This window comes from Lithobates pipiens, unplaced genomic scaffold (genome assembly GCF_037356315.1).
Source record: "Lithobates pipiens isolate NorthernLeopardFrog02 unplaced genomic scaffold, aLitPip1_a1.2 Scaffold_13, whole genome shotgun sequence".
In the NCBI taxonomy this organism is placed as follows: domain Eukaryota; kingdom Metazoa; phylum Chordata; class Amphibia; order Anura; family Ranidae; genus Lithobates; species Lithobates pipiens.
Genome location: NW_027507718.1, coordinates 114,297,756 through 114,322,061, shown reverse-complemented (window position 1 = coordinate 114,322,061; position 24,306 = coordinate 114,297,756). Strand labels below are relative to the sequence as shown.

The 24,306-nt window shown below is 48.0% G+C and overlaps 2 protein-coding genes across 2 annotated transcripts in view; both read right to left on the bottom strand.

Annotated features, from left to right (window-relative positions):
* Positions 1 to 9,288, bottom strand: part of ARL9 (ARF like GTPase 9) — a 34,363-nt gene extending 25,075 nt beyond the window's left edge. Inside the window, exon 1 of the mRNA XM_077475405.1 lies at positions 7,939 to 9,288. Coding sequence (XP_077331531.1) covers positions 7,939 to 9,168 — 1,230 coding nt within the window. The 5' untranslated portion in view covers positions 9,169 to 9,288. The remainder of the gene's footprint in view (positions 1 to 7,938) is intronic.
* A 10,391-nt stretch (positions 9,289 to 19,679) lies between these two features.
* On the bottom strand, positions 19,680 to 23,786 carry LOC143975860 (uncharacterized). The gene is made up of 2 exons (XM_077478417.1): positions 20,330 to 23,786; positions 19,680 to 19,906 (listed from the first exon to the last, which is right to left on the bottom strand). The coding sequence occupies exons 1-2, from the start codon at positions 23,316 to 23,318 to the stop codon at positions 19,680 to 19,682; spliced, it is 3,216 nt and encodes a 1,071-aa protein (XP_077334543.1). The 5' UTR covers positions 23,319 to 23,786.
* Between the last annotated feature and the right edge of the window lie 520 nt (positions 23,787 to 24,306).

The following is a 24,306-nucleotide window of genomic DNA, read 5'->3' as shown; positions in this document are numbered from 1 at the left end:
GGAAAGCTGTCACGGCCGGGTGCCCACAGTTACAATGACGGCGTCACGGAGAAGAGGGGGGGAGAGGAGCGGGGCTTTGGGTGCCTGCATCATTGGACCATGGGACAGGTAAGCGTCTGTTTATTAAAAGTCAGCAGCTACACTTTTTGTAGCTGTTGACTTAATAAAACAGAAAAAAGCCTGGAACTCAGCTTTAATTGTATCCAATACACCTACCTAGAAACACACAACCTGCAGCAAGACCAAAACATGTGAGCATGTTGAGGGCAAGCTGCCGGTCTGCCAGGATAAATTGCAACCAGTTGCTGAGGGGTATAGTACACAACATAGATACATTTTAGTTGGATAAAGTGATCTCATGGTGGCAGATATCATGGTGGGGACACATTGCAGAAGGCAGTCCTCTTCCAAGAGAGATGGAACGTCCACGTGCCATTATAAAAGGGAGTCCTTTTTGGGACTGTTCAAGGAGATAGTAAAGCAGGGCTCGACAAACCCCAGGCACCAGGTCACCAATGCGACCAGAAATCGTAACTTGGCGCCTAAGCTGCCACCAGCCCACTCACTATTGATGCCCCAGACATGCAGCACATTAACACTGACTGCCGTCCTCCTCCCTCAGCGGCTCTGGCAAGCATCAAGCGCAATGCTAAGTGTGTGAAACAGAGAGGAGGATCTGTCAGATTTGAGCTTGATGTCGGGGGTGGGTAGGACCCGTCCGGGGTGGGCGGGACCCAGCAGCTATCAAACACCAGCCAATGGGATCTGGGCAGGCCGCTACTTGTATGTGGCCACGCCCCTTTTCTTAAGCAGCCCAATCGTTGGCTGTTGTTTGATCCGCCCACCCTGGCCGGGTCCCGCCCAACATGATATCAAGCTCAAATCTGACAGATCTGCCTCTGTTACTTGTCAGTTTCACACCTCGGCTGGGTCCCGCCCACTCCCGACATTAAGCTCAATTCTGACAGCTCCTCTGTTACTTTTCAGTAACAGAGTGCTCAGTGTGCCACCTGCCAGTGCCACCTGCCATTGCCGAGTGTCACCGCCAATCAGTGCCACCTGCCACCACCAACCAGTGCCTCTGCCAGTGCCACCTGCCACCACCAACCAGTGCCACCTGCCAGCCAATGCCACCTGCAACCACCAACCAGTGCCACCTGCAACCACCAGTCAGTGCCACCTGCCAGTACCAATCAGTGCCACCGCCAATCAATGCCACCTGCAACCACCAACCAGTGCCACCGCCAACCAGTGCCACCTGCCAGTTCCACCGCCAACCAGTGCCACCTGCCACCACCAATGTCACCTGCCCCCACCAATCAGTGCCAATCAATGCCACCTGCAACCACCAATCAGTGCCACCTGCCACCGCCAACCAGAGCCACCTGCCACCGCCAACCAGTGCCACCACCAATTAGTGCCACCTACCAGTGCCAAGTGTCACCGCCCACCAGTGGTATCTGCCAGTGCCACCAACCAGTGCCACCTCTAATCAATGCCCCCTGCAACCACCAACCAGTGCCACCGCCAATCAGTGCCACCTGCCAGTGCCACCGCCAATCAGTGCCACCTGCCAGTGACAACCAGTGCCACCGCCAGTGACAACCAGTGCCACCGCCAACCAGTGCCACCTGCCACCAACCAGTGCCACCGGCCAACACCAACCACTGCCACCTGCCAGTGACATTCAGTGCCACCTGCCAGTGACAACTAGTGCCACTGCCAACCAGCGCCACCTGCCATCACCAACCAGGGCCATCTGCCAGTTCCAAACCCCAGTGCCGCCTGCCAATCTCCTGCCAGTGCCAATAGTGCCACCTGCCAATGCCAACCAGTGTCACCTGCCAGTTCCACGTGCCTGTTAGTGGCAACCAGTACCATCTGTCGGTCCCAAATCAGTGTCACCTGCCTAGGCCAACCAGTTCCATCTGTTGTCAGCCTTACTCTTTCTGGTCAGCCCATAACCCTGATGTAACAGCCTGACATTGGAGTTATTGACTGGGTGCTCCGTTGCGTCAGTTTTAGAAAACAGATGAACATCCTATTAGGTAGGTTGTAGGTACGTTTAAGGTCAAAGGGTAAGAGAGTCCCCTGTGGTATTATATTTTGCAGTGTTTTTATGCCATATCCAGCCCATATGACGGGATCCGGCACAGTGAGCCAGGTGAGGGAGTGCAAGGTTGCCCCACAGAGAAGTATAGGGAGAACAAGTGAAATTCGTATCATACTGGACCCTGGCCATGTTTTCAAACCTGCAGGGTTGTCCTCATAGCAGTTGTACTAGCTGGATTAGATGCTGGCACCCTGAAAGATCAAGTTCTTAATGGGGATAGTATTGACACAGCCTCAAATGATCCACAATGGCTCAAAATTGACATATCCAGAAGTTGCGTTATATAAGCCACTGTTACTAATTTTTGTAGACTCTTTAATGACTGGCATGGTATCACTGCACTGGCTTAAGGCCAATGTGGTGCCTATATTTAAAAAAGGATCAAAGTCTTTAGTAAGTAACCTGTTAGCTTAACTTCTATAGTTGTGAAGATACCTGACACTGTAACAAAAAATCATATAGGACGAGTTTTTTCTAGAAAATATTTTAAGCAATAGTAGCATGGATTCAAAAAAATACCAAAACGTGTAAGGCACTACACCCACCACCGATAAAACTGGTCTTGTAGCAAATCCAAGGCAGAGACCACTTTTAACTGAAAGCAGACTGCCCGCTGAAGAAGAGGACACCAGGGTTATGGCAAAGTAGTGTTTCCCTATTAGGGAATAAATGTACATTCAAATTTAGAAAGTTATATCAAGTTAACCCATTAATCCAAATAATCCAACAAAAGATGGCTAGTTGGATAAAAATTGGTAAGTGGTTGGGAGATTCAATCTGATAAAAATGATATGGGGTCCTCCACTACTATATGCTCTATGCTCTCCATAACGCCTCTATTTAGATTCCTATTCACATCTTTAAAAAATGTAATAGCGGAGAAAGAGGTAGGGAGCCCTCTACGCCAACCTTCAGGAAGGACAAAGAGGCAATCCGATTGCTAGAAAGAAGAGGTAACAGAGAGGAAGGTGTGCGCTGCACGCAGCATACACCACATACAGACCAATCACCTGGTTAAGGTGGAAGGAGGAAACCACTTTTGGAAGAAAGTGGCATTAGGCCTCAGGACAACCTTGCCTCTGTGTTACACTAGGAAGGGCTATACAGGACAAGACCATTAAAGTGGATGTCCACCCTAACATTTAAATTCTCCCCTGCAATCATTAATGTGAGCCAAGTTCAGCCTTATGTCCCAAAATGAAAACAAATCACAGATTTTCTACCGTTATTTTGCAGTATGCAGTGCTGTCAGATGACTTAAATTCTACTTCCTTCTGAGTGTAAAATCAGCCAGTGGGTGTGGTTACTGAAAGCTAGTGACATCACTTCCTGGGAGGGACACTTTTCCTGTGTAGCCAGTGGGTGTATAGAGGATGGGAGGAGCTGATCATAGGTTCCTGCCCAGTGTTCTCTCATTGTACATCCCAATTCATGAGAAAATTAAGAAATAAAAAGCTCCATCCACACAGGGGCTGTCAGTGTAGCTGGAAGTGCTCTGGGGTCTCAGCTCACAGTCTACAATGATCATAGTACAGGCAACCACACTAAGGCTCCGTTTCCACTAGTGCAACTTCTCATGCGACTTTGGACACAAAGTCACAGCTCATTGATTTCAATGGCACCCGTTCCCATCTATGCAACCTTGAAAAGATACCTGCAATGCTTTGATGTGACTTTGGCCCCTTCCATCCCTTGTAATAAAAACAAAGCATGACAGGACCTCTTAAATCTGAGATCTGGGGTCAAAAAGACATGAGATCTCATATTTACACTAAAATAAAAAAATGAAATGTCATTTGAAATATAAAAATAAAATATATGTCTCTTTAAGTGCTATGGGCGGAAGTGATGTTTTAACATCGCTTTCGCCCTGTGGTGGTATGGAGACGGGTGGGGGCCATCTTCCCCTCACTCCTCTCCATACCACAGACATGACAGGGCCCGATCACCTCTGCCGCTACCGAGGGCTCAGGTAAGCGGCGGAGCACACAGGAGCATGGCGGGAGGGGGCCCTCTCCTACCGCCAATAAAATTGATCTTGTGGTGAATGCAGACCGCCCGCTGAAAGCGGGAGTCCGCCGGGACTCCGCGTTTTTTTTTTTTTTTTTTTTTTTTAAAGCCAGCAGCTACAAATACTGCAGCTGCTGACTTTTAAAATAGTGACACTTACCTGTCCAGCGCGCCCGCGATGTCGGCACCCGAAGCCGATCTCTAGATCGTCTCTCGGGTGCTGCCGCCGCCATCTTGGGTATGGGAATCAGGAAATGGAGCCTTTCGGCTTCATTTCCCGGTTCCCTACTGCGCCTGCGCGAGTCGCACTGCGCAATAAGGACAGTCCCCCCTGCCTCTGGGATCTGTGCGTTTCCCAGCAGGCAGCGGGGCACTTGCGGAAAGGGGCGGGCACTTGCGGAAAGGGGCATAATCTACGCCCCTTTCCGCAGAGAGCTATCCCGGAAGTGGGTGCAGATACCTGTACAGTACAGGTATCTGCACCCCCCCTCCCCCCTGAAAGGTGCCAATTGTGGCGCCGGAGGGGGGGAGGGTTCCGATGAGCGGAAGGTCCACTTTAGGGTGGACCTCCGCTTGAAGAAGAGGATACCGAGGTTATGACAGCTAGCTGCTGCCATAATAATGATATCCCTCTTCACCAATTGAGCCCCAGAGGCGTTTCAATTTTTCTTACATTTTGTTTAAAAAAAAATCCCCCCCGTCTTCTTTCTCTATCTTCGGACTTATCTCTGCCATTTATACCCCACACTGACATATATCTCAAGACTTCATACCCTATAATACTCACCTTTGCGACAATAGTGCACCACGCGCTATGCAATTTTTTACCTGTGCACTGAACGATTTAAGACCCTAATGTATTCACCACTCCCCATGTACTTTAATTACCCTCTTTAGCCTCCAGTTTAGCACACTCCCCCTACATCCCACGCTACTGTAGATCCGCCTAGATCACATTCCCTCAGGTCATACAAGAACATACCCGGATAACTTATCTACAGCTGTATACATAGAGGGTACACAATAGATGCCACTTTAGGACTAGGCGGGCTTCCTATTCTGTTGCTCAGGGGTTAAACGATCCTCCTGTTGTTCTTCTAACTTTTGCATGGGCATAGAACCCTGTTGAACAATTGGGTTCATTATAATTTCCGGTTTTGCCTACTACCAGTTCTCTAAAGTAGTAATAATTATGCCTATTGTTGGAGTGGAATTTAAGATTGAGCTGTGTAACCTGTTCTATGTATATGTCATTTGTTCTTTGTCAATATTCTGTTTTATATTAATAAAAATTATTTGAAACAAAAAAAAAAAAAAAAAAATCATTTTAGGTTTGAAGATTACTTAAAAATCCCTAAAAACTGTAAACATTATATATTTTCTTAAAGCAGCCACTCTACTAAATTACAGTGGTAGTTTTTTCATGTTACACAAAATTAGCGCAAAATTTCAGTAAAAAAATATGCAATAAATTATCCATTTTATTGGCAAAGTGGTTAAAAAGGGATAGCGAAGGCAGACAGCTGCCTCTTGATGGTGCACAAGGCAAATGTTTATCCAGACCAGACAGGAGGAAAGACAGGAATTGTTCTACAGAGTGCTTCCTAGGATGGTCCCTCAGAACCTGGGGTTAAGCCATCAAAGCCAGTGACCAATTTCCTATGACTGGTAGGCGTTTCCCAAGCTACGATGAGATTTGCATGTCACTTAGCTGCACAACTTATGGTGACTAGTGCAGGATTCAGGGGTGCCCTATGCGCAGAGTTCAGGGGTGCCCTACATGCAGGGTTAAGGGGTGCGCTATGTACAGACTGCACCAACCCGCTCACCTCTAGTACCTCCTGGCAGCCTAGAGACTCCGCCTCACTCTCTTACTTGCAAGGAGATTATTGGCTGGCATCTACACCTGGGTACAGATGGGGATCACAATGCAGCTTACCACATGATGCCCCATCCCACACTGCACCTGCATCTCCCTTTTGATTGCTGTGAGTGCAGAGCAGGTAGGGATCTGTAAGAGCTGCCAAGAGGAAAGGTGTCCTTGTAAACACAGAAGGCTTCTGTGTTTACAAGTGACAGTGGTGATAGGGAAGCAGAGAGTCTGAAGGAACATGGTTCCCCCACATTCCAGCTGAAAAAAAGCCCTGGGTGTGAAGGCCACATAAAATGGACTGGCGATGTGGCCTGCAGGCCTTGTGTCTAACATGTGTCCTAGAAAAGTCTTGAAAACATAAACAAAGAGTTGAAACTGTCAGCTAGTGCTGTGAATGACAAAAGATGGAGAAGAGCACATTCATTAGCACAAGCTAACAATAACACACACACTAGCCACTACACTTAGCCAAGGCAGCCTGGTGTAGTATTAGGCTTGAGCTGGCTTAAAGAGGAAGTAAACCCGGATGGGTTTTATGTCCTCTTTTTTTTCCCCCTGCAAAGTAAAAGCATAACGGGCTAAAGCCCATTATGTTGCAGTTACCTGCAAATGAAGCCCGCGATGTCCTGCTGGTGGCCACATCCATCTTAGCCCCTCTTCCTTCCGGGGGCCATGGACTCAGGCTCTGTGACTGTCTGGAGTCGCATGCATGCAGGAGCCGCCAGTCACGGCACAAGCCCTTTAAAAAATAGTACGATCGTGCCCTGTCTTCAGTGTGCATGTGCCGAGGAAATCAGCGCAAGCGTATATGGTAAATATCTCCTATACATGCACGGTTTAGGACATATTTCCAGTACCTATAAGTAAGCCTTTATATAGGCTTACCTGTAGATAAAAGTGATGTAACTAGGTTTAAAACCACTTTAATGCATGGCTTGTGATGTCACAAGAAATACTGTTATTGTGACATATCAAGAATTCATTTTAGCAGACTAGTAGTAGATTTACTGAAAGGTCCACTTTAGATACAGAATTTCAGTGTAAACAGAATTGGTTTACCTACTTTTTAAAGCTGAACATACATAGATGAAATTTTGGCCAGTTTGGCAGGGCCTGAATAAATTTTGATCCACTTATGGCCATTGACTGGACAAAACAGCCAATCAACTGCAGCTGCTGATCAGTGTATATATCAGTGTGACTGCTCCGCTATCAGGATACAATGGCACTCACTTGTAGGGATGAGCTCAGGCATGTTCGCATGCTCCATGTGCAGAGTCCGATCTCTGCAGCCACGCATCGGGACAATGTCTCACTGCCTGTGATTAGAGCAGCGCCAACTTCCTGGTGGGCTCTGCACGTGGAGCATGTGAACACGCCGGAGCTCATCCTTACTCACTTGTGTGGATGAGGTAATGTCCCAAATAAATAGCAGCCTCTGCTCACCTGTAACTATTCTTGTAAGTGTGGTAAAGCAAAAAGCTCCTAACCACTTTAAATTTGTGAACATGAACAGATATAGCCAGCACCCACTTCCAGAGCTCATGCGATACTTTACATCACTTTAAGGAATACAACAATCCTCCAGACTCACTTGTATTAGCCCTCAGCGAGGCTAAATCCTGATTAAGGCCCACTGAGGGCTGAAAAGCATGAGCCTGGAGGATTGTTTGTTGTATTCCTTAAAGTGATGTAAAGTATCGCATGAGCTCTAGACGCGGGTGCTGGCTATATCTGTTCATGTGGATGGGGTTTGTTTTTTGTTTGGTCCGCCAGTAGAATAGAAAAAAAAAAAAAGGATCTATGGCCAACCTTATTATCATTGGTGTGTCAGCAGCATACAAGTCTGTGTGACTTGTACAAGTAATCAGCACAAGCATATAAAAACTAGGGTTACAAAACAGGAAGGAAACAAAAGTTGTTTAACACAGAAGACTCTTACCTGAGGTTGTACTTGTGTACAAATATCGCTGTCACTGAGCTCCTTTATGATAGGGGGCTCCACATGTGATGTCTGTAGCTCTGATCTTTCTTCTTGCACTGTGTATGCACTCCCTTGTGTCTCTTCTTCCACCTGCACTGCTGATCTTGTGTCTTCCTGCACTATGTATGCCTTCCTATCTACCTGTGCAGTGTATTTACTATCTGCTCTCTCTTCTTCCACCTGCACTACTGATCTCTCTGGCTGTGATCTCCTGTCATCTTGTACTATGTGTGTACTACCTTCTTCTGTCTCTGCTTCCACCTGCACTGCTGGTCTCTCTGGCTGTGATCTCCTGTCATCTTGTACTATGTGTGTACTACCCTCTTCTGTCTCTCCTTCCACCTGCACTGCTGATCTCTCTGGCTGTGATCTATCTGCTCTCTCTTCCGCCTGCACTGCTGATCTCTCTGGCTGTGATCTATCTGCTCTCTCTTCCGCCTGCACTGCTGATCTCTCTGGCTGTGATCTATCTGCTCTCTCTTCCGCCTGCACTGCTGATCTCTCTGGCTGTGATCTATCTGCTCTCTCTTCCGCCTGCACTGCTGATCTCTCTGGCTGTGATCTATCTGCTCTCTCTTCCGCCTGCACTGCTGATCTCGCTGGCTGTGATCTATCTGCTCTCTCTTCCACCTGCACTGCTGATCTCGCTGGCTGTGATCTAGCATCATCGTGTACTATGTGTGTACTACCTTCTTCTGTCTCTGCTTCCACCTGCACTGCTGCTCTCTCTGGCTGTGATCTCCTGTCATCCTGTACTGTGTGTGCAGTGCATGCTTTCTCCACTTCCACCTGCACTTCTGATCTTTCCTGCTCAGCTCCTTTATCTTCCTGTACTATGACTATACCCCCTGCTGTCTGTCCTTCCACCTGCGGTGCTGCCCCCCTCTCCTCCTGTACTGTGTATGTACCCCCTGCTCTCTCCTCATACTCTGGCACTGTGCCCTGCCCTGTTGCTTTCCCTCCTCTTTGTATATCTGAGTCATCTAGCTCAGTTCCTTGTACACAATGTCTGGAATGAGGCACTATAGATGGCTCCTCTGTCCCCTGGTGCTCCTCCTGTGGTGACTTCCAGTCCCGTCCAGCTTCCTTCCTTCTCCTGGCACTGATGTAGCTCCATGTAGCAATTGCGGCTCCTCCGGTAGCAGCCAGAAGGGCAGCAGATAGCCCCATCTCCCTGAGGAAAGACATCCCACCTTCCTTCTATGTACACCGCTGGGGCTTTCCGTACACAGGTCTACATCCACCTGAAGGGTACCATGTGTACGGACAACAACAGAGCCCCGCCCACACACCGTACAATACTTCCGGCTGGGAGTGCTAGTCATAGAGCCGGAGGGAGCAGAGCAGTGCCCTCTGTGGAAGCTAAGTGCCATAGTCATGTACAAAGGCAGTACACGCCTCTAAACATATACCGGGGAGGGGAGGTATACACCACCAATGTACGTCTCATGGAGATAGCAATCCATTATTAGGGGACCACTCACCTCTATATACACTCAGCGGCCACTTTATCAGGAACATGTGCTCAGGGTGTGCCGGAGGTGCCTGGGCACTCCCGAATCACCTGACGCATAGCTCCCAACTGTCCCTGATTCGGAGCGATGTTCCTCTGTCCCTCATTCCTCCCTCATTTTGATCTGATGTATATAAAACACACTTTTTATCTATCAAAAATTGTTTCCCAGCGCTAAACCTTTCATCTGATTTCTAAATTGCTGCATTTGTAAATTCCTAAAGCCAATATAAAGGAATAGTAGTGGTAAAAAAGCACTTGTGGGTTTAACCAATCTTGTTTTTTTGTACAATTCTCCTTTAAATGGGTGTGGCAAGGGGGTGTGTCCTATGCCTGCATGCTTTTGCCTATAGGTGTTCCTCATTCCCATCTCAACAAGTTGGGAGGTATTGTAATGCGGTGCCAATTTCCCCTGCTTCCTGGTGCCCCTTGCAGTGCTGCCAGCTTCCCTCCTCTCCTCTCCCGCAGGCTGCGGCAGGGGATTTTCAGGATAGAGAGCGAGGGAAGGGGCCGGTAAATGTTTAATTTATAATTCCTTTCCTTTTCTGAGTAAACACCCTGAGTGATCTATCCCAATCACTCCTGTGTTCCTTCTTAAAGTGGTTGTAAAGGCAAAGAGTTTTTTTTTTTTATCATTGCATTCAATGCATTAATCACTTGCTGATACACGTCGGCACAATGACAGCGGTGGGCAAATGAGCATGCCTGTATGTCCCCTTTAAGAGACGTGGATAGCTGGCGTGCGCACCCAACACACACAGCGTGACCGCGCCTCGCGGGACTGGCAGACTCGAGCCAGAAATCTTGCTGATTGATAGGGGATCAAATACTTATTTCACTCACTAAAATGCAAATCAATTTATAACTTTTTTGAAATGCGTTTTTTCTGGATATTTTTGGTGTTATTCTGTCTCTCACTGTTAAAATAAACCTACCATTAAAATGTATAGACTGATCATTTTTTTTGTCAGTGGGCAAACGTACAAAATCAGCAGGTGCTCAAATACCCTTTTCCCTGCATAGTATGCATAGTGTATTTGTCATTTTTGTAGGTAGCCTCACCCAACAAATACATTTACTTACTTAGCTTTATTATTATTTCATATATGATCAATAGCTCCCACATCCACAAGTAATGAAGGAGAAGGGTGGGCAACAGCCAGGGCCAAAACTGGGGGGGGGGGGGGCATATACCCCAGGTGCCAACTTGAGGGGTGTCCAATGTCTGCAGTGCTGACACTAGCTGGGATTTGGGAGGTTGAGTAAGGTTGGACTGTCTCGGCTGAGCCGCTGAGCTGCATTTTCAGGGAGCTCACACACTACCAGCTGCTCTGTGAGCCCCCACTGCTGCTGATCGCAAGGGGAGTCAGGAACTAGACCTGCTACCTTGTAAAAAATAAAAAAACTACTGACAGTCCACTGCCCTACTGACATCATCCACTGCTTTACTTTACAGATACTGTGCACTACCCTACTGACATCATCCACTGCTTTACAGATACTGTGCACTGATCTACTGACACCATCCACTGCTCTACTGATACCAACCTTTCTCCTACTCACACAGTCCACTGCAATCCTATATCCTATACAAAAAAAATTACTGTCTGATTATGAGGAGGGGCCTGGAGCACTGGCGGGTGACCCCAGAAGAAGGGGGCCAGGGTTGCTCAGTGCAAAACCATTGCACAGATCATTTAAGTATAGGCATGTTTGTTATTTTTATTAAAATAAAATAAAAATAAACTGAAGCTTTATAACCACTTTAATAAAGACCCTCTTCTTGGCTGATTTCTTCTTTCCTGTCAACACCCCTCCTAATCCGCTACAGAAGTGAGGTTTGAGATCACTATTCCCAAAACTTTTAATAATAATATTATTATTATCCTATTGCTTATCTACAGTATCTCACAAAAGTGAGTATACCCCTCACATTTTTGTAAATATTTTATTATATCTTTTCATTTGCCAAAACTGAAGAAATTACACTTTGCTACAATGTAAAGTAGTGAGTGTACAGCTTGTATAACAAGTTATTTTGAGGGGGCGTGGCCTGAAGCTGCATGGCGTAGGACGCACAGGGTGAGAGCTCCGGCTACAAGGTATCCTGTTATCTGATCCTCTGGGACCAAAACTGACCCTTTCACCCACAAAAGCAGCGGCTTCCACGGGTGAACACGCCAAGCCCATGTCGCTGCCAAAAAGAACCCTGTCAGCGGTTGCTAAGCTCAGTAAATACCGAGATGATGATCCGGACCCTGCGGAGGAAGATGGCGCTGGACCCGGCTCGGTTGAGGAGGTTCCTCCCTCCGGGGATACCGCCCGCATACTGGACGCTGTTTCCCTCTGCCAAACCATCCTCACCTCTAGAATTGAAGAGGTCAAGGTGGACATATCCTTAATCCGCCAGAACCTGCACAAACTGCAAGAGAGGGTCGGTGAGACGGAGCGCCGGATTGGGCACGTGGAGAATGGATCCCTTGCAGGTCGCCACCGAACGGCTTCAACACCAGCTGAGTACCATCATGAGCAAACAGGACGACATGGAAAACAGGCTTTGCCAATGCAATCTCCGCTCTGTGGTGCAGCCGGAGAGGTCGGAGGGTTCGGACCCCCCACATTCCTGGAACGCTTGCTTATCAACAACCTTGGCAGGGAGGCCTTCTCCACCACTTTCGTGGTGGAGCGTGCTCATCGCCTGGCATCAAGACCTCCCCCTCCTGGTGCCCCGCCGCGCACGTTCATCACGAAGCTGCGACTCCCACATCGCTGTATTCCCAGATTTCTCCTCAGAAGTCTAGAAGAAAAGGGCACAATTTGTGGAGGCCCAGCGCCAACTCCGGAATCACCACCTCGCCTACGCAATGCTATTCCCGGCACGCGTCCGGGTCATCTGGGACGGCAAGGCGTATTTCTTTGAGGACCCTTCAGCAGTTATTCTGTGGCTGGAGAGGTGAGATGCTGCTGCACCCGCACCGCCATAGATGCCCGCACGTCTCCGCTAATGCCTGCTGAACCGAGGCCCAACATCTCTTATCGCCACCATTTATGCTACAAACTGTGAGTAGGCCTTGGTCTAGCTTCTACCATGGCCCTTACCGTTACCCCTCAGAACGAACACTCTGCGTTTTTACCCACATCACCCGCTCACTGTTGCTGCCATACTGCCACTAACGCTGCACTGTTTGACACACAATGTCCCCCTTTCATGCATAAAGAGACCACAGCCTCTCTCAGACTACCTTATTTCCCCTGCTGCATCCGAATGCTGGCTTCACTAGCTCCGCTGTGCACCTCAGCAAAACTTCACCCCCATTAGCAAACAAGAGTACACTTGGACTTCCACCCCTACCACAGCCTCACGGCTATGCTGTCCCCATCCGTGGACGACTGTGCTTCTCTCTGCTGCTACAAGAGCTGTTTCCCTGGCCAGCCTCCGTCCCCACGGCTGTGGAGGACTGGCTCAAATTTGTTATGCCAAGCTGGTCCAGCGTAGGCAAGGTTCTATCAGTTTTTGCAGTTCTGTTTTTTATTATTTTCTTTTTTTCTCCTATTTTGTATTCTTTTATTTCGATATTGTACTGTCTGTCAAGCGCTAGAATGTATTGCTTGACCCTTTGTGCAATGAAGCTGCTGCACGTCTGCCCGCCTCCCGGCGCACCTTGCTGTGGGTTCCCCGTGTGCGACTTCGCCTCAGGGGCGGGCGGTGATGCCTATATTCTTCTGTGCATTTGTATGTTCACTGACTGCAGAGTGTGTGTGTGTGTGTGTGTGTGTGTGTGTGTGTGTGTGTGTGTGTGTGTTTGTGTGTGTGTTCTCCCCCATTGGCTCGACCGGGCTGTACACTTCTACTCTTACCAAATGTGAGGGGAGTGAGAGCCAAACCTAAACGCCTGGCTGTCTTATCTCATCTCAAACAGATGCGCGCAGACATATCTATACTAGTGGAAACCCACATAACGGGTCAATTACAGATGTCCCTTAAAAAAATGTGAGTGGGTTGGCTGTACCAAGCCCCCCACACAAATAATTCCAGGGGAATCGCCATCCTTGTTGCTAAGACAGTCCAATTTCGCCTACACAGCCTTGGGTTGGGGAGGCAGGGTAGATTCCTCTTCCTGCACGCATCAGTGGGAGGCCTTGAAATACTCCTCCTGACCTTTTAGATTCCTCCGCGTTTCCACTTTGCGCCTCTCCAAGAGGGAATAGCCTTTATGACACAACGCCCCACAGTGCCTGCCATTTGGATGGGCAACCTCAACGCAGTATCAGACTCTCACCTTGACAGACTCCACCAACCCACTGCACCGTTGACCCAGCCCACGCCAACGAGATTTGGCAGATTCCTCTCGGAATTTGCCATGTCTGATACATGCAGGCTCAAACACCCCAGCGCCAAGGCATATTCCTGCTTCACCCCCTCCCAGACTGCCATGTCATGTATAGACATGATCTTACTATCCCCCACCCTAGTCCCACTGTTACAAAATGCTGGCTTCGGCGCCCAGGTCCTGTCGGATCACTCGCCATACTGGGCTTCCCTATGTTTGCCCTCTGCCCCGCCGACCCGCATCTGGAGACTGAATCCGTTCTGGTTCACGGTCCTCACTGATATGGAGGCCGTCCAGCGAGAGTGGACCCACTATTTCCAGTCTAATGCGGGATCGGCCTCGACTGGCCTGATCTGGGAGACCTTTAAACTTCATGCCCGCATGATACTGTCAAATCGCATAAATAGACACAAAGCCTTCTCCAAACATATCCTAAAACAAGCCGAAGAAACACTTGACTCTCTTGAGCAAGTGTTCCTTGCAAACCCCACGGCCTCAAATTCAGCTATACTACGCTTACAAACCAGACTCACAGACCATTTACACTTTGAACAAGCCAAGAAAGGCATCTTTTTCAAACAAAAAATATACGAACACGGAGAGCGGCCGGGGAAGCTTTTAGCGTATATGGCTCATCTAGACCACAGTCCCCCAGTAGTGATCCAACTCCAGTCAGAAACAGGGACCATCCTTACAGACCTAGTATTGGTAGCCCAGGAGTTTAAACACTTATATGCTGACCTGTATACCTCTAGGGCCAACCGCCCCCTGACCGAGCTACAGGCCCTTCTGCAAGGCGTTGACTTCCCAACCCTCACAGACTCTCAGGCGGACCTTCTCGAGGCCCCCATTACAGAGCAATGCATAGCGGAAGCCATAGCATGCCTGCCATCGTCCAATGCCCCGGGCTCTGACGGCCTTCCCCTGGAATTCTACTCCCAATTCCAAGAAACTCTACTCCCCAGGCTCCATGCGCTATACTCCCACATATCTAAAACCAGCACGCTCCCACGCCCCATGAGTAAAGCCCTAATTGTTCTCATCCCGAAACCAGGCAAGGACCCTTTGTATCCCGAATCGTACCGCCCCATTTCTCTCCTACAATTGGACGTTAAAATCCTGGCCAAAATCCTTGCTCTCAGACTAAACAAAAACACGGCATTCAACCTTAGAAGGTTGTTCATGAACCTCCAAGCCCCTTGACAATGCTGGCACTAGGGTGGTAGTCAGCCTTGATGCCGCCAAGGCATTCGACTCGGTAGAGTGGAGCCACCTCTGAGAATGCCTCCGCAGATTTGGCTTTGGCCCCAGATTTATCAAGTGGCACCAGCTTCTCTATCAAGCCCCCACTGCTCGCATACAGGTGAACAGGCAAACGTCTAGCTCCTTACCATTGTCCCGAGGAACCCGCCAAGGCTGTCCCATCTCGCCCATGCTGTATGCATTGGCTGTAGAACCCCTGGCTATTGCCATCGGAGTGCACCCTGGCATCAGGGGCCTCCGTCTGGCTCAGGTGACAGAGGTGGTCAGCCTCTATGCTGATGATATGCTGCTCTACCTGGAAGACGCCAGTCCCTCCCTTGTGGAAGCCCTCCAGTTGATCCAGCGCTTTGGTGCTTTCTCCGGACTCCAGATGAACTGGTCCAAATCCCAAATTCTCCCTATAGAAATCACTGCCCCTACAGCTGCACAGGCTGCCCTACCCCAGTCTGCAAGAAGGAAGCCTCTTCTAAAGATGATGCCCAAGAAAGCCTACAGTTTGCTGAAGACAAGCAGACCATGGATTACTGGAACCATGTCCTGTGGTCTGAGACCAAGATAAACTTATTTGGTTCAGATGGTGCCAAGCATGTGTGGTGGCAACCAGGAGATGAGTACAAAGACGAAAGTGTGTCTTGCCTACAGTCAAGCATGGTGGTGGGAGTGTCCTGGTCTGGGACTGCATGAGTGCTGCCAGCACTGGGGAGCTACAGTTCATTGAGGGAACCATGAATACCAACATGAACTGACATACCGAAGCAGAGCATGATCCCCTCTCTTTGGAGACTGGGCCGCAGGGCAGGATTCCAACATGATAACGACCCCAAACACACCTCCAAGACAACCACTGCCTTGCTAAAGAAGCCGAGGGTAAAGGTGATGGACTGGTCGAGCATGTCTCCAGACCTAAACCCTATTGAGCATCTGTGAGGCATCCTCAAATGGAAGGTGGAGGAGTGCAAGGTCTCAACATCCACCAGCTCCATGATGTCATCATGGAAGAGTGAAAGAGGACTCCAGTGGCAACCTGTGAAGCTCTGGTGAACTCCATTCCCAAGAGGGTTAAGGCAGTGCTGGAAAATAATGGTGGCCACACAAAATATTTTCACTTAGGGGTGTACTCACTTTTGTTGCCATGAGTTAATACATTAATGTGTGTTGACTAGATGGTGACCTTACAAAGCTGGGCAAACACATAGACCTGATGGAGTGAGCACGTAAATGTACAGGATGAACTTTGTCCTTTAGAGTGCAAACCAGAAATTGTCTTATCCATCTAGCAATGGTGGACTTGAAAACAGGATGTCCCCCTTGTGAGGTCTTGAGGGTAGGATGAATAAAGAGTGTCATCCTGATATAATCTGTTGCATTGAGGTAGATGCTGATGGCTCTGACTACATCAAGGTAGCAAATAGGAATTTCTTTGGGTGCTTTAGACCATAGAGCAGGGAACAAAGTTGGAAGGACTGTGTCTTTATTGAGGTGGAAGAATAACATCACCTTAGGAAGAAAAGATGGTCTTGGGTAAAAGACTATCTTGTCTATATGAATAATGACATCTTTACAAGAGAGAGCCGCTAGCTCAGAGACATGTCTGATAGATATGACAGCAACCAAGAAGGCCACATTGCAGGATATATTATCTAGGGCAGGGGTGCCCAACCAGGGGCCCGGGGGCCACATGTGGCCCGCGACCTCCTGCTCTGGGATGGTGGGTTGGCAAGCCCAGATAGCAGGTTGTCTACCCGCCATGCCAGAGCACCAGAGTTGTGAATGAAGCCAGCGGTAGAGGAAGAAAGCAGCTGTGGAGTAGAGCTGCATAAGCCAATGCTTCCTGTATAGCACCAGCTCCTGCCATAGGTAGAGTGGTGCCAAATGCACTCTGCCTGGGACAGCAAGTTTATTACTAAAATCAGTGTATATATGGACATATCTGTTCTTCAGTGGTTACTGGGCTACTTTTAAACTGATTTGCACTGAGCCAGACTTCTCGTCTTACCTGTGGGTTTGGTGCACTTTCAGAAAGAAATTTTATGGCAAAGTACAGCTAACCTGCAGGAAAGCTACAGTTGTGATGGATTAGAACTATAAATTAGTTCTTGGTTATCTGCTGCTATTCCTAATTAAAAGTATAAATGTGCATGCACATTAGAAGTAAACACTCTCTGAGATATGTTCAGCTCAGGCTACTTCTAAATACTGATTTATTAGTGGGCGGTGTTAATATTTTATACAGAAAGATACGTCATTACTATGTCAGTCTAATTGGTACATCTTATTGGTTACAATACAAGAGAAATGAAGAAACTTGATGCTTGAAGTTTGGTTGAAGCTGGTTCTGTTATCTCGAATGCATTCTTCTGCACGCGTGGGATGTAGGGTGTAGACGCCATCTTCCCGCAGAACAGGGTCAATCTGTATACTACATAATAAGTAAGGAGAGTGGGAACATGTATACACATAAGCAAATAGACATTTTCTGATTATCATTATGTACATTGGATTCCTCAACAGTCCCCCCTAAAATGGCTATTTTCTTCTGTCCCTCATCTAAAGGTCCTCCTCACCTGGCCCATTCTCCTCAGCAACTCTTTTTAAGCTGTATATAGAGTTGGGCAGCAACTAGTTCACTACCCCCCTCGATACAGCTGGAGAAGGGCAATCAGGTGCTATCTATCCCTATAACCCTAGAGGATTGTGAGATTTTGGACAGGGAGTGACTGTAGAAGAGTGAAGGGTTTTTTATCCTCCATCATAAGAGGGTCCTCTTCTTCTTGGTGGAGAAATGTAGGTGTGCTGTTGTCCACAGCCTTGCTCATTAACTTCTTTACGAAAGGTAGAATACAGCATACAATCAGGGCTAAAAGAACCAGGATTATTAGTACCGTTACCCCTATCTGGGCGAGCACCTTCTGCCACCCACTCATCCAGCTAAAATATTGATCCCATGGGTCTGTAATACCGGAGTTCTTCTTCAACTCCAATGACAGATCCTCTAATTTCTTTATAGCTAAAGTTACTTTACCATTTGGGCCGGTATTATCAGGAATGTAGGTGCAACAGGTTCCCGTTTTTTCTATCATTTTACAGACACCTCCTTTCTCAGCTAACACCATGTCTAAGGCCATCCGGTTCTGGAATGTCATGTAGGAAGTGGGGGGGTAACTGGTCAGCAATTCCCTGGAGGGCATCTTTAGTGTAATTCACAAATCTTTGTTGGTTGTAGTATATGTAATTGATCCAATCTACATTCTTGTTCACAGTTATTATGGGGATCAAAGACTCAAAACCAGCTTTTACCTGATCCCTGGCTTTGAATTCATCAGGGACCCCCCTTGGAACTCCTATAGCATCTATGTACACATGAGGGTCAAAGCTTCCGGAGAGAGCTGCCCGCTTCCTCCTCTGACTGTGTGCTGGGTCAGTATGTGTATCAGGAGTATCTTCTGCTAAGATATGAAGGGGCATAATGACCTTTGCAAGGGCACATTCACCTGTCCAGGTTCCCTCCAATCTGGTCCTGATTTTTAGGTCCCCACAAATCCAATACACATCACCAAGTGACTGGATTTGGTTCTGTGTTAACTTCCCCAGGACCTCACTGTAGGTAGAGCAGTATCCTTCGGTGAAATTACCCAAGAACCTTCCCTTACCCTGGTAATTAGAGTAACAGGTGTAATTCCCGGGATATATGGTGATGCCCTCTCCAGGCTTCGGGGTTTTGGTAACTATAGGATACTCCTTTTTCCACATTTCACACGCAGAGTGATTGGTGGAGGTATTGGTGAACAGGCTAAGGAAACATTCCTCACTGTCTTGTGGGATCTGGAGAGGGACTGTCCCCAAATGTGGCCTAGCACTACCACAAACATAGCAATTGCTTCTGTTATGTTGGTTTGCACTGAATCTCATCCACTCAAGCCACAGATTAGTGTCAGAGAACCCAGTTTCAGCTGCCATTGTCTCTTCAAAGGTTGGGTTTGCCATCGCTATCATGTCTTTTATAGCAGTGGTGGAAGGTTTGAGGGGATTCGTTATTGATTTTGATACGTTATACATGTCTTTTAGGTAAAACTTTGCTATAGGAACACCTTTTGATGGGTACCTGCCCAACCAGTAAAGTCCTGCATCACCAGGGCTGGGATTCTCAATGTTTAAAACGAGTCTCTCTCCGTCATCACTACACCCTGACTTCCATATAGACATACGTTTAATGAGGGGTTTGCCCATGTGATCTTTCTTTTTTAAAGCGCTCTGTGGTTGATACCCCCAGCCTGCTCCAGTACTCCACCCCACTGATTCCCAATAATCACAGTTTTGCCCCCAAAAGTCATCCGTTATACATATGTATATCTGATCTGAGCTGATCGCCATGCAAGCCCGCTTTGCCCAACCTGTTCCATACCTGTTGCAATATCTGGGTATTATACTACAGAAATCAAAGGTAAACGCAACCACTTGTGTGTTGGATGAATTGTACCAAAATGTGGTGATGCCATTCATTTTTGTGATGGCTGCCTGTTGAGTACCTGTTTTGGTTATAACTATCTGCTGAGCTTTAATTAAACTTATTAGGAAAAGGATATACAACACGGTCATTGTGGTGCAGGCAGAGTCTTATCTTCAGGAGATGGGGCTTTCTTGCAGTGAGAGGCGTGTATCCAGGTGCTTTTCCCTTCTAGCTTGACTGATGTAGCTGTGGTCAGCAGCACCTGAAATGGTCCATCATATCTTGGATCAAGTGAGTTTTTCCTTGAGAATTTCTTTACTAACACCCAGTCTCCTGGCTGAATACTGTGCGTCCCCGAGTCTGCCTCTGGATCTGGAATGGAGGAAAATACTCGAGAATGGATATTGGTTAATTCCCTGGACAAACGTGTGACATAGCTAGTTAACACATCAGATTGCAACTGTAACTGTTGTGGAAAATAACAACCAAGTCTAGGGGCTGATCCAAGCAAAATTTCATAAGGGGATAGGGCATGTTTCCCCCGGGGTGTGTGTCTGACACTGAACAGGGCAATGGGCAAACTGTCTGGCCAACTCATGTTAGTCTCTTGGGCCATCTTTAACATCCTGTTTTTTAGTGTACCATTCATCCTTTCTACCTTCCCACTGCTTTGAGGGTGGTAAGGGGTATGTAGAGCCAACTGAACCCCCAGTGCTGCCCATATCTCTTTTGTAAGGGTTGCTGTGAAAGCTGGGCCCTGATCGCTCTCTATCACCTCTGGGACCCCAAATCTACATACTATCTCATTCAGCAGTTTCTTAGCCGTGGTCTTGGCTGTCATGTTTGTAACGGCATAGGCTTCTGGCCAGCAAGAGAACATGTCCACCACTACTAAAGCGTATTCATATCGACCACTTCTTGGCATCTGTATATGATCAATCTGTATCCTCTGGAATGGATAGAGGGGTTTTGCCAAATGCTTCTGTGGTGTCCTTTCCGTTCTCCCCAGATTGCATTTTGCACATACTGCACAGGAAGCACAGTCATTTCTGGTTAAGATGGTTATCCCTGGGGCCCAGTAATATTTACTAATCAGTGAATTCATTAAATTCTTAGAGAGATGCGCAGGTCCATGCGCCCATTGGACAACTGCTGGATACATATATCTTGGTAAACAAGTTTTCCCTCTCATCAAATACAGATCTCCATCGTGGGCCGCTCCTTTGTCAATCCATCCCAACTTTTCTTCTGTGTGAGCAGCACCTTGCATAGAGGTTAGGTATTGTTTATCAGATGGCACATGCACTGCCAAGGGCATTTGGGCTGGCGATTCATTCTCCTCTTTGGCCACTTCAGCCGTTTTTTGTTGGCTTTTTGCTGCTTGTTTAGCAGTTATATCTGCCAAGTGATTCCCTCTGGCTTCTTGAGAATTCAGTTTGCCGTGCGCTTTAACCTTCAAGACAGCCACTTGGTCGGGCAGGAGTAGTGCATCCATTAACTCCTTGATGGCTGGACCGTGTTTCACCGGTGTTCCGGCCGCTGTCAGAAATCCTCTGGCCCTCCAGATGATACCGAAGTCATGAGCCACTCCAAGGGCGTACCTCGAGTCTGTATAGATGTTGACTCTTTTACCTTCCGCTATCTTACATGCTGTAGTGAGGGCTTGGATCTCTGCTTCCTGAGCAGATACAGTTGGTGGTAATGCTCCTGCTTGTAGGATTTCAAATTCAGAGGTCACAGCATAACCCGTGTGGTACTTGCCTCCTTCATCTGCATATCTGGAGCCATCCACAAAAAGTGTGTAATCAGGGTTCTCCAGTGGAGTTTCACTCACTGTAGGGAAATGTGTGGTTTCCATGCGCATCATTTCAAGGCAGTCATGTGGAGTAGTACAGGGGTCTCCTTCTTCATCTTCTTCATGCCCCCCCTCAAAAAATGGCAGAAGGGTGGCCGGGTTAAGAGTGAGACACCTTTGAAGGGTCACATTGTCAGGAAGGAGGAGGGAGATGTGCAATCTCAGGTGTCTGGCTGTGGACAAGTGTCGGGGTTGCACCTGATTCAGGATGGCAGCAATGTCATGCGGTGCCAGAAGAAGCAAGGGATGTGCTAAAACAAGATCTGAAGTTTTGTCCAGCAGTGCTTGGGCAGCAAAGACAGCTCTTAAACAGGATGGGCCACCCCTAGCCACGGGATCCAAGTGGCAAGAATAGTACCCAATGGGTCTAGTTCGTCCTCCATGTTCTTGAGCTAGGACCCCTGTGGCGTGGCCTTTCTTTTCTGACACAAACAGTTTGAAGGGCTTCCCATAATCTGGAAGGCCTAAAGCAGGAGCCGTGGATATTGCATGCTTCAGCAGAATAAAATTGTCCAGGGCCTCGCTTGACAGGGTAAATGGCACAGACTTAAGGGCATTATAGAGTGGTTGCATAAGGATCGATGCATCCGGGATCCATGCCCTACAGTAAGATATGAGTCCAAGAAAGTCATGCAGTTGTTTAGTTGCTTTTGGTTGGGGAATCTTCTGGATTGCAGCTACTCGGTCCGATGTGAGATGTCTTGCTCCCTTGGAAATGCAGTGGCCCAAAAAGGTGACTGTCTTGCAACACCACTGCAGTTTGTCTTTGGAGGCTTTACAGCCTTGTTCCGCAAGGTAGCATAGTAGACTTTCTGAATTGTCTTCTGCAGCATATTGGTCATCTGCGCAGAGGAGAAGGTCGTCCACATATATGAGGAGAGTCACTGCAGGGTGTTCTTTTTGCCATGTATCAAGTATGGAGGCTATGGCTTTGGCAAACTGGCTTGGAGAATTTTGCGCCCCTTGTGGCATAACTGCCCAGGTATACTGTTTCTTTTCGTGGGAGAAGGCAAAGAGGTACCTGCAGGAAGGATGCAGGGGTACACTGTAAAATGCATTTGCCAGGTCCACCACAGTGAAGTACTCAGCCATTGGAGGTACAGCTGATAATATAGTATGTGGATTTGGCACAATTGGGGTGTCCAACACTGTGACTTCGTTAATTGCTCGCAGATCCTGCACCATCCTGTATCTGTCAGGTTCTCCCTTAGGTGTTTTCTTCTTGACAGGAAAAAGAGGTGTATTACATGGTGAGGTACAGGGGATCAAGGCCCCATTCTGGACCAAGGCAGCTACATGTTTCGAGATAGCTTCTGATTGCGCCAACTTAAGTGGGTATTGTGGTTTCCGGGGCAATGATGCGCCCTCTTTGAGCTTGACTGAAACTGGTGGCACTTTTAAGTGACCAATGTCTTCCGGGCCTGTGGACCATAGACACACAGGAATTCTGTCAAGTACTTCCTGTGGTATTGAACTTGGAGTTATTGCTTCATGAAGTGTCATCAGGAGAGGCAGAGAACACAAGGCAGATGAGTCTTCCAAGGATAGGGGAGTATGTAACTTCACCCCCCCTTCAGGTGTGAAGATGATTGACGCCTGTAGTCTGGACAGCACATCAGCTCCTAGTAGATTCAAGGGACATGTAGAGGACACCACAAATCTGGTAAGCAAATCGGGAAATGTCCCCACTTGGAGAGGCTCAGTGAGTGGACTGGAGCGGGGCACCCCATCCACTCCCACGCAGGAAACATCAATAGTGGAAAGGAAAGAATTATCAGGCAGGTCCTCAGCTCTCAACACACTCCTGGCTGCACCCGTGTCAATGAGAAAAGTGGTAGGTTTTCCTTGTATAGGTAACGTGACCTTTGCTAGGGGTCCTCCAGTCACATTTGAGGACACTGTCATAAGGGGTGACACGGGTTTGCCCATTTCCTAGCGTGAGTTGGGGCATGGTGGTGGAGGTTCATTTCCACGTTGCCCTTCGCGGGGATCCCTGTCTTGTCCCGGATATCTTGGGGCTCTGCATACTCTTCTGATGTGACCCCGCTTTCCACAGTTGTAACAGATGATCTTCTCCCTGGTATTGGGCAGTGGTGGAGGACGAGTGTAGGCGGGATCTTCATCTTGTGTTACCATGAGGGGCGTTGGTTTTTTCCCCTTTTGGTTTTCTATCCCTCTGGCCACCAACAATAAATCGGACATTTTCATTGCGCGATATTCAGGGCGGGCCACCATCAGGCTTTTTCTGATATCCTCTCTGAGTCCTGAGACAAAAGCAGATGATAACATGTGTGTGTGTGTCTTTTCATAGAGGGAGAAGCCCAGATCATCAAAGGCCTGTATGAGTCTAGCATGATACTTCTCCACAGACTCCCCTTTATCTTGGGCAATATCTTGGATTGTGGTGGTTTGATCTGCCAATTTCTCCTTTGCCCAGTCGCGGAGTTGTGCACAGAACTCCAAGCCTGAGGTATAAGAAGTGGCACTTGCCAGGCAGGCATCATTGAAGGCTGTCTGCATGACTGGCCAAAAGACATGTCCTGCTTTAATTTGGCATAGGCTGATCAAGTCTCTCCAGGCAGCTGAGTAAGTTTCCTGTATCTGCACTATCCTGCGGTAGAAGGGCATTGGCTGTTTCTCTGGGTCAGGCAGACTTGTCACTAAGGTTGCTGCTTGTGATGGGGTAAAAGCGACATACATCACCGGTGCCCCTTCTGGTAACCGAGACTGGTGTTGGGGCAGGGAAGGGGCACTGTTCCTTATGGTTGTCAGCATACGTTTGAGATCCTCCCGGAACTGTGAGGCTGGAGCCGGATTAGGGGTTAAATCAGCAGGTGGCCTTGCTGCCTGTTGTTGGTCTTCCCACTCGGATGCTTCTTCATCATTAACATATCCGGCAAGTGAAGGTAGTGCTTCC

Bases quoted from the DNA above. Each gene is read 5' to 3' on its own strand.
- LOC143975860 (XM_077478417.1), bottom strand. From the start codon at position 23,318: ATGGGCAAACCCGTGTCACCCCTTATGACAGTGTCCTCAAATGTGACT. The intron at 19,907-20,329 runs GTAGATTTGGGG...CCTCCATTCCAG, and splicing joins ACTGCTGAATGAGATAGTAT to ATCCAGAGGCAGACTCGGGG.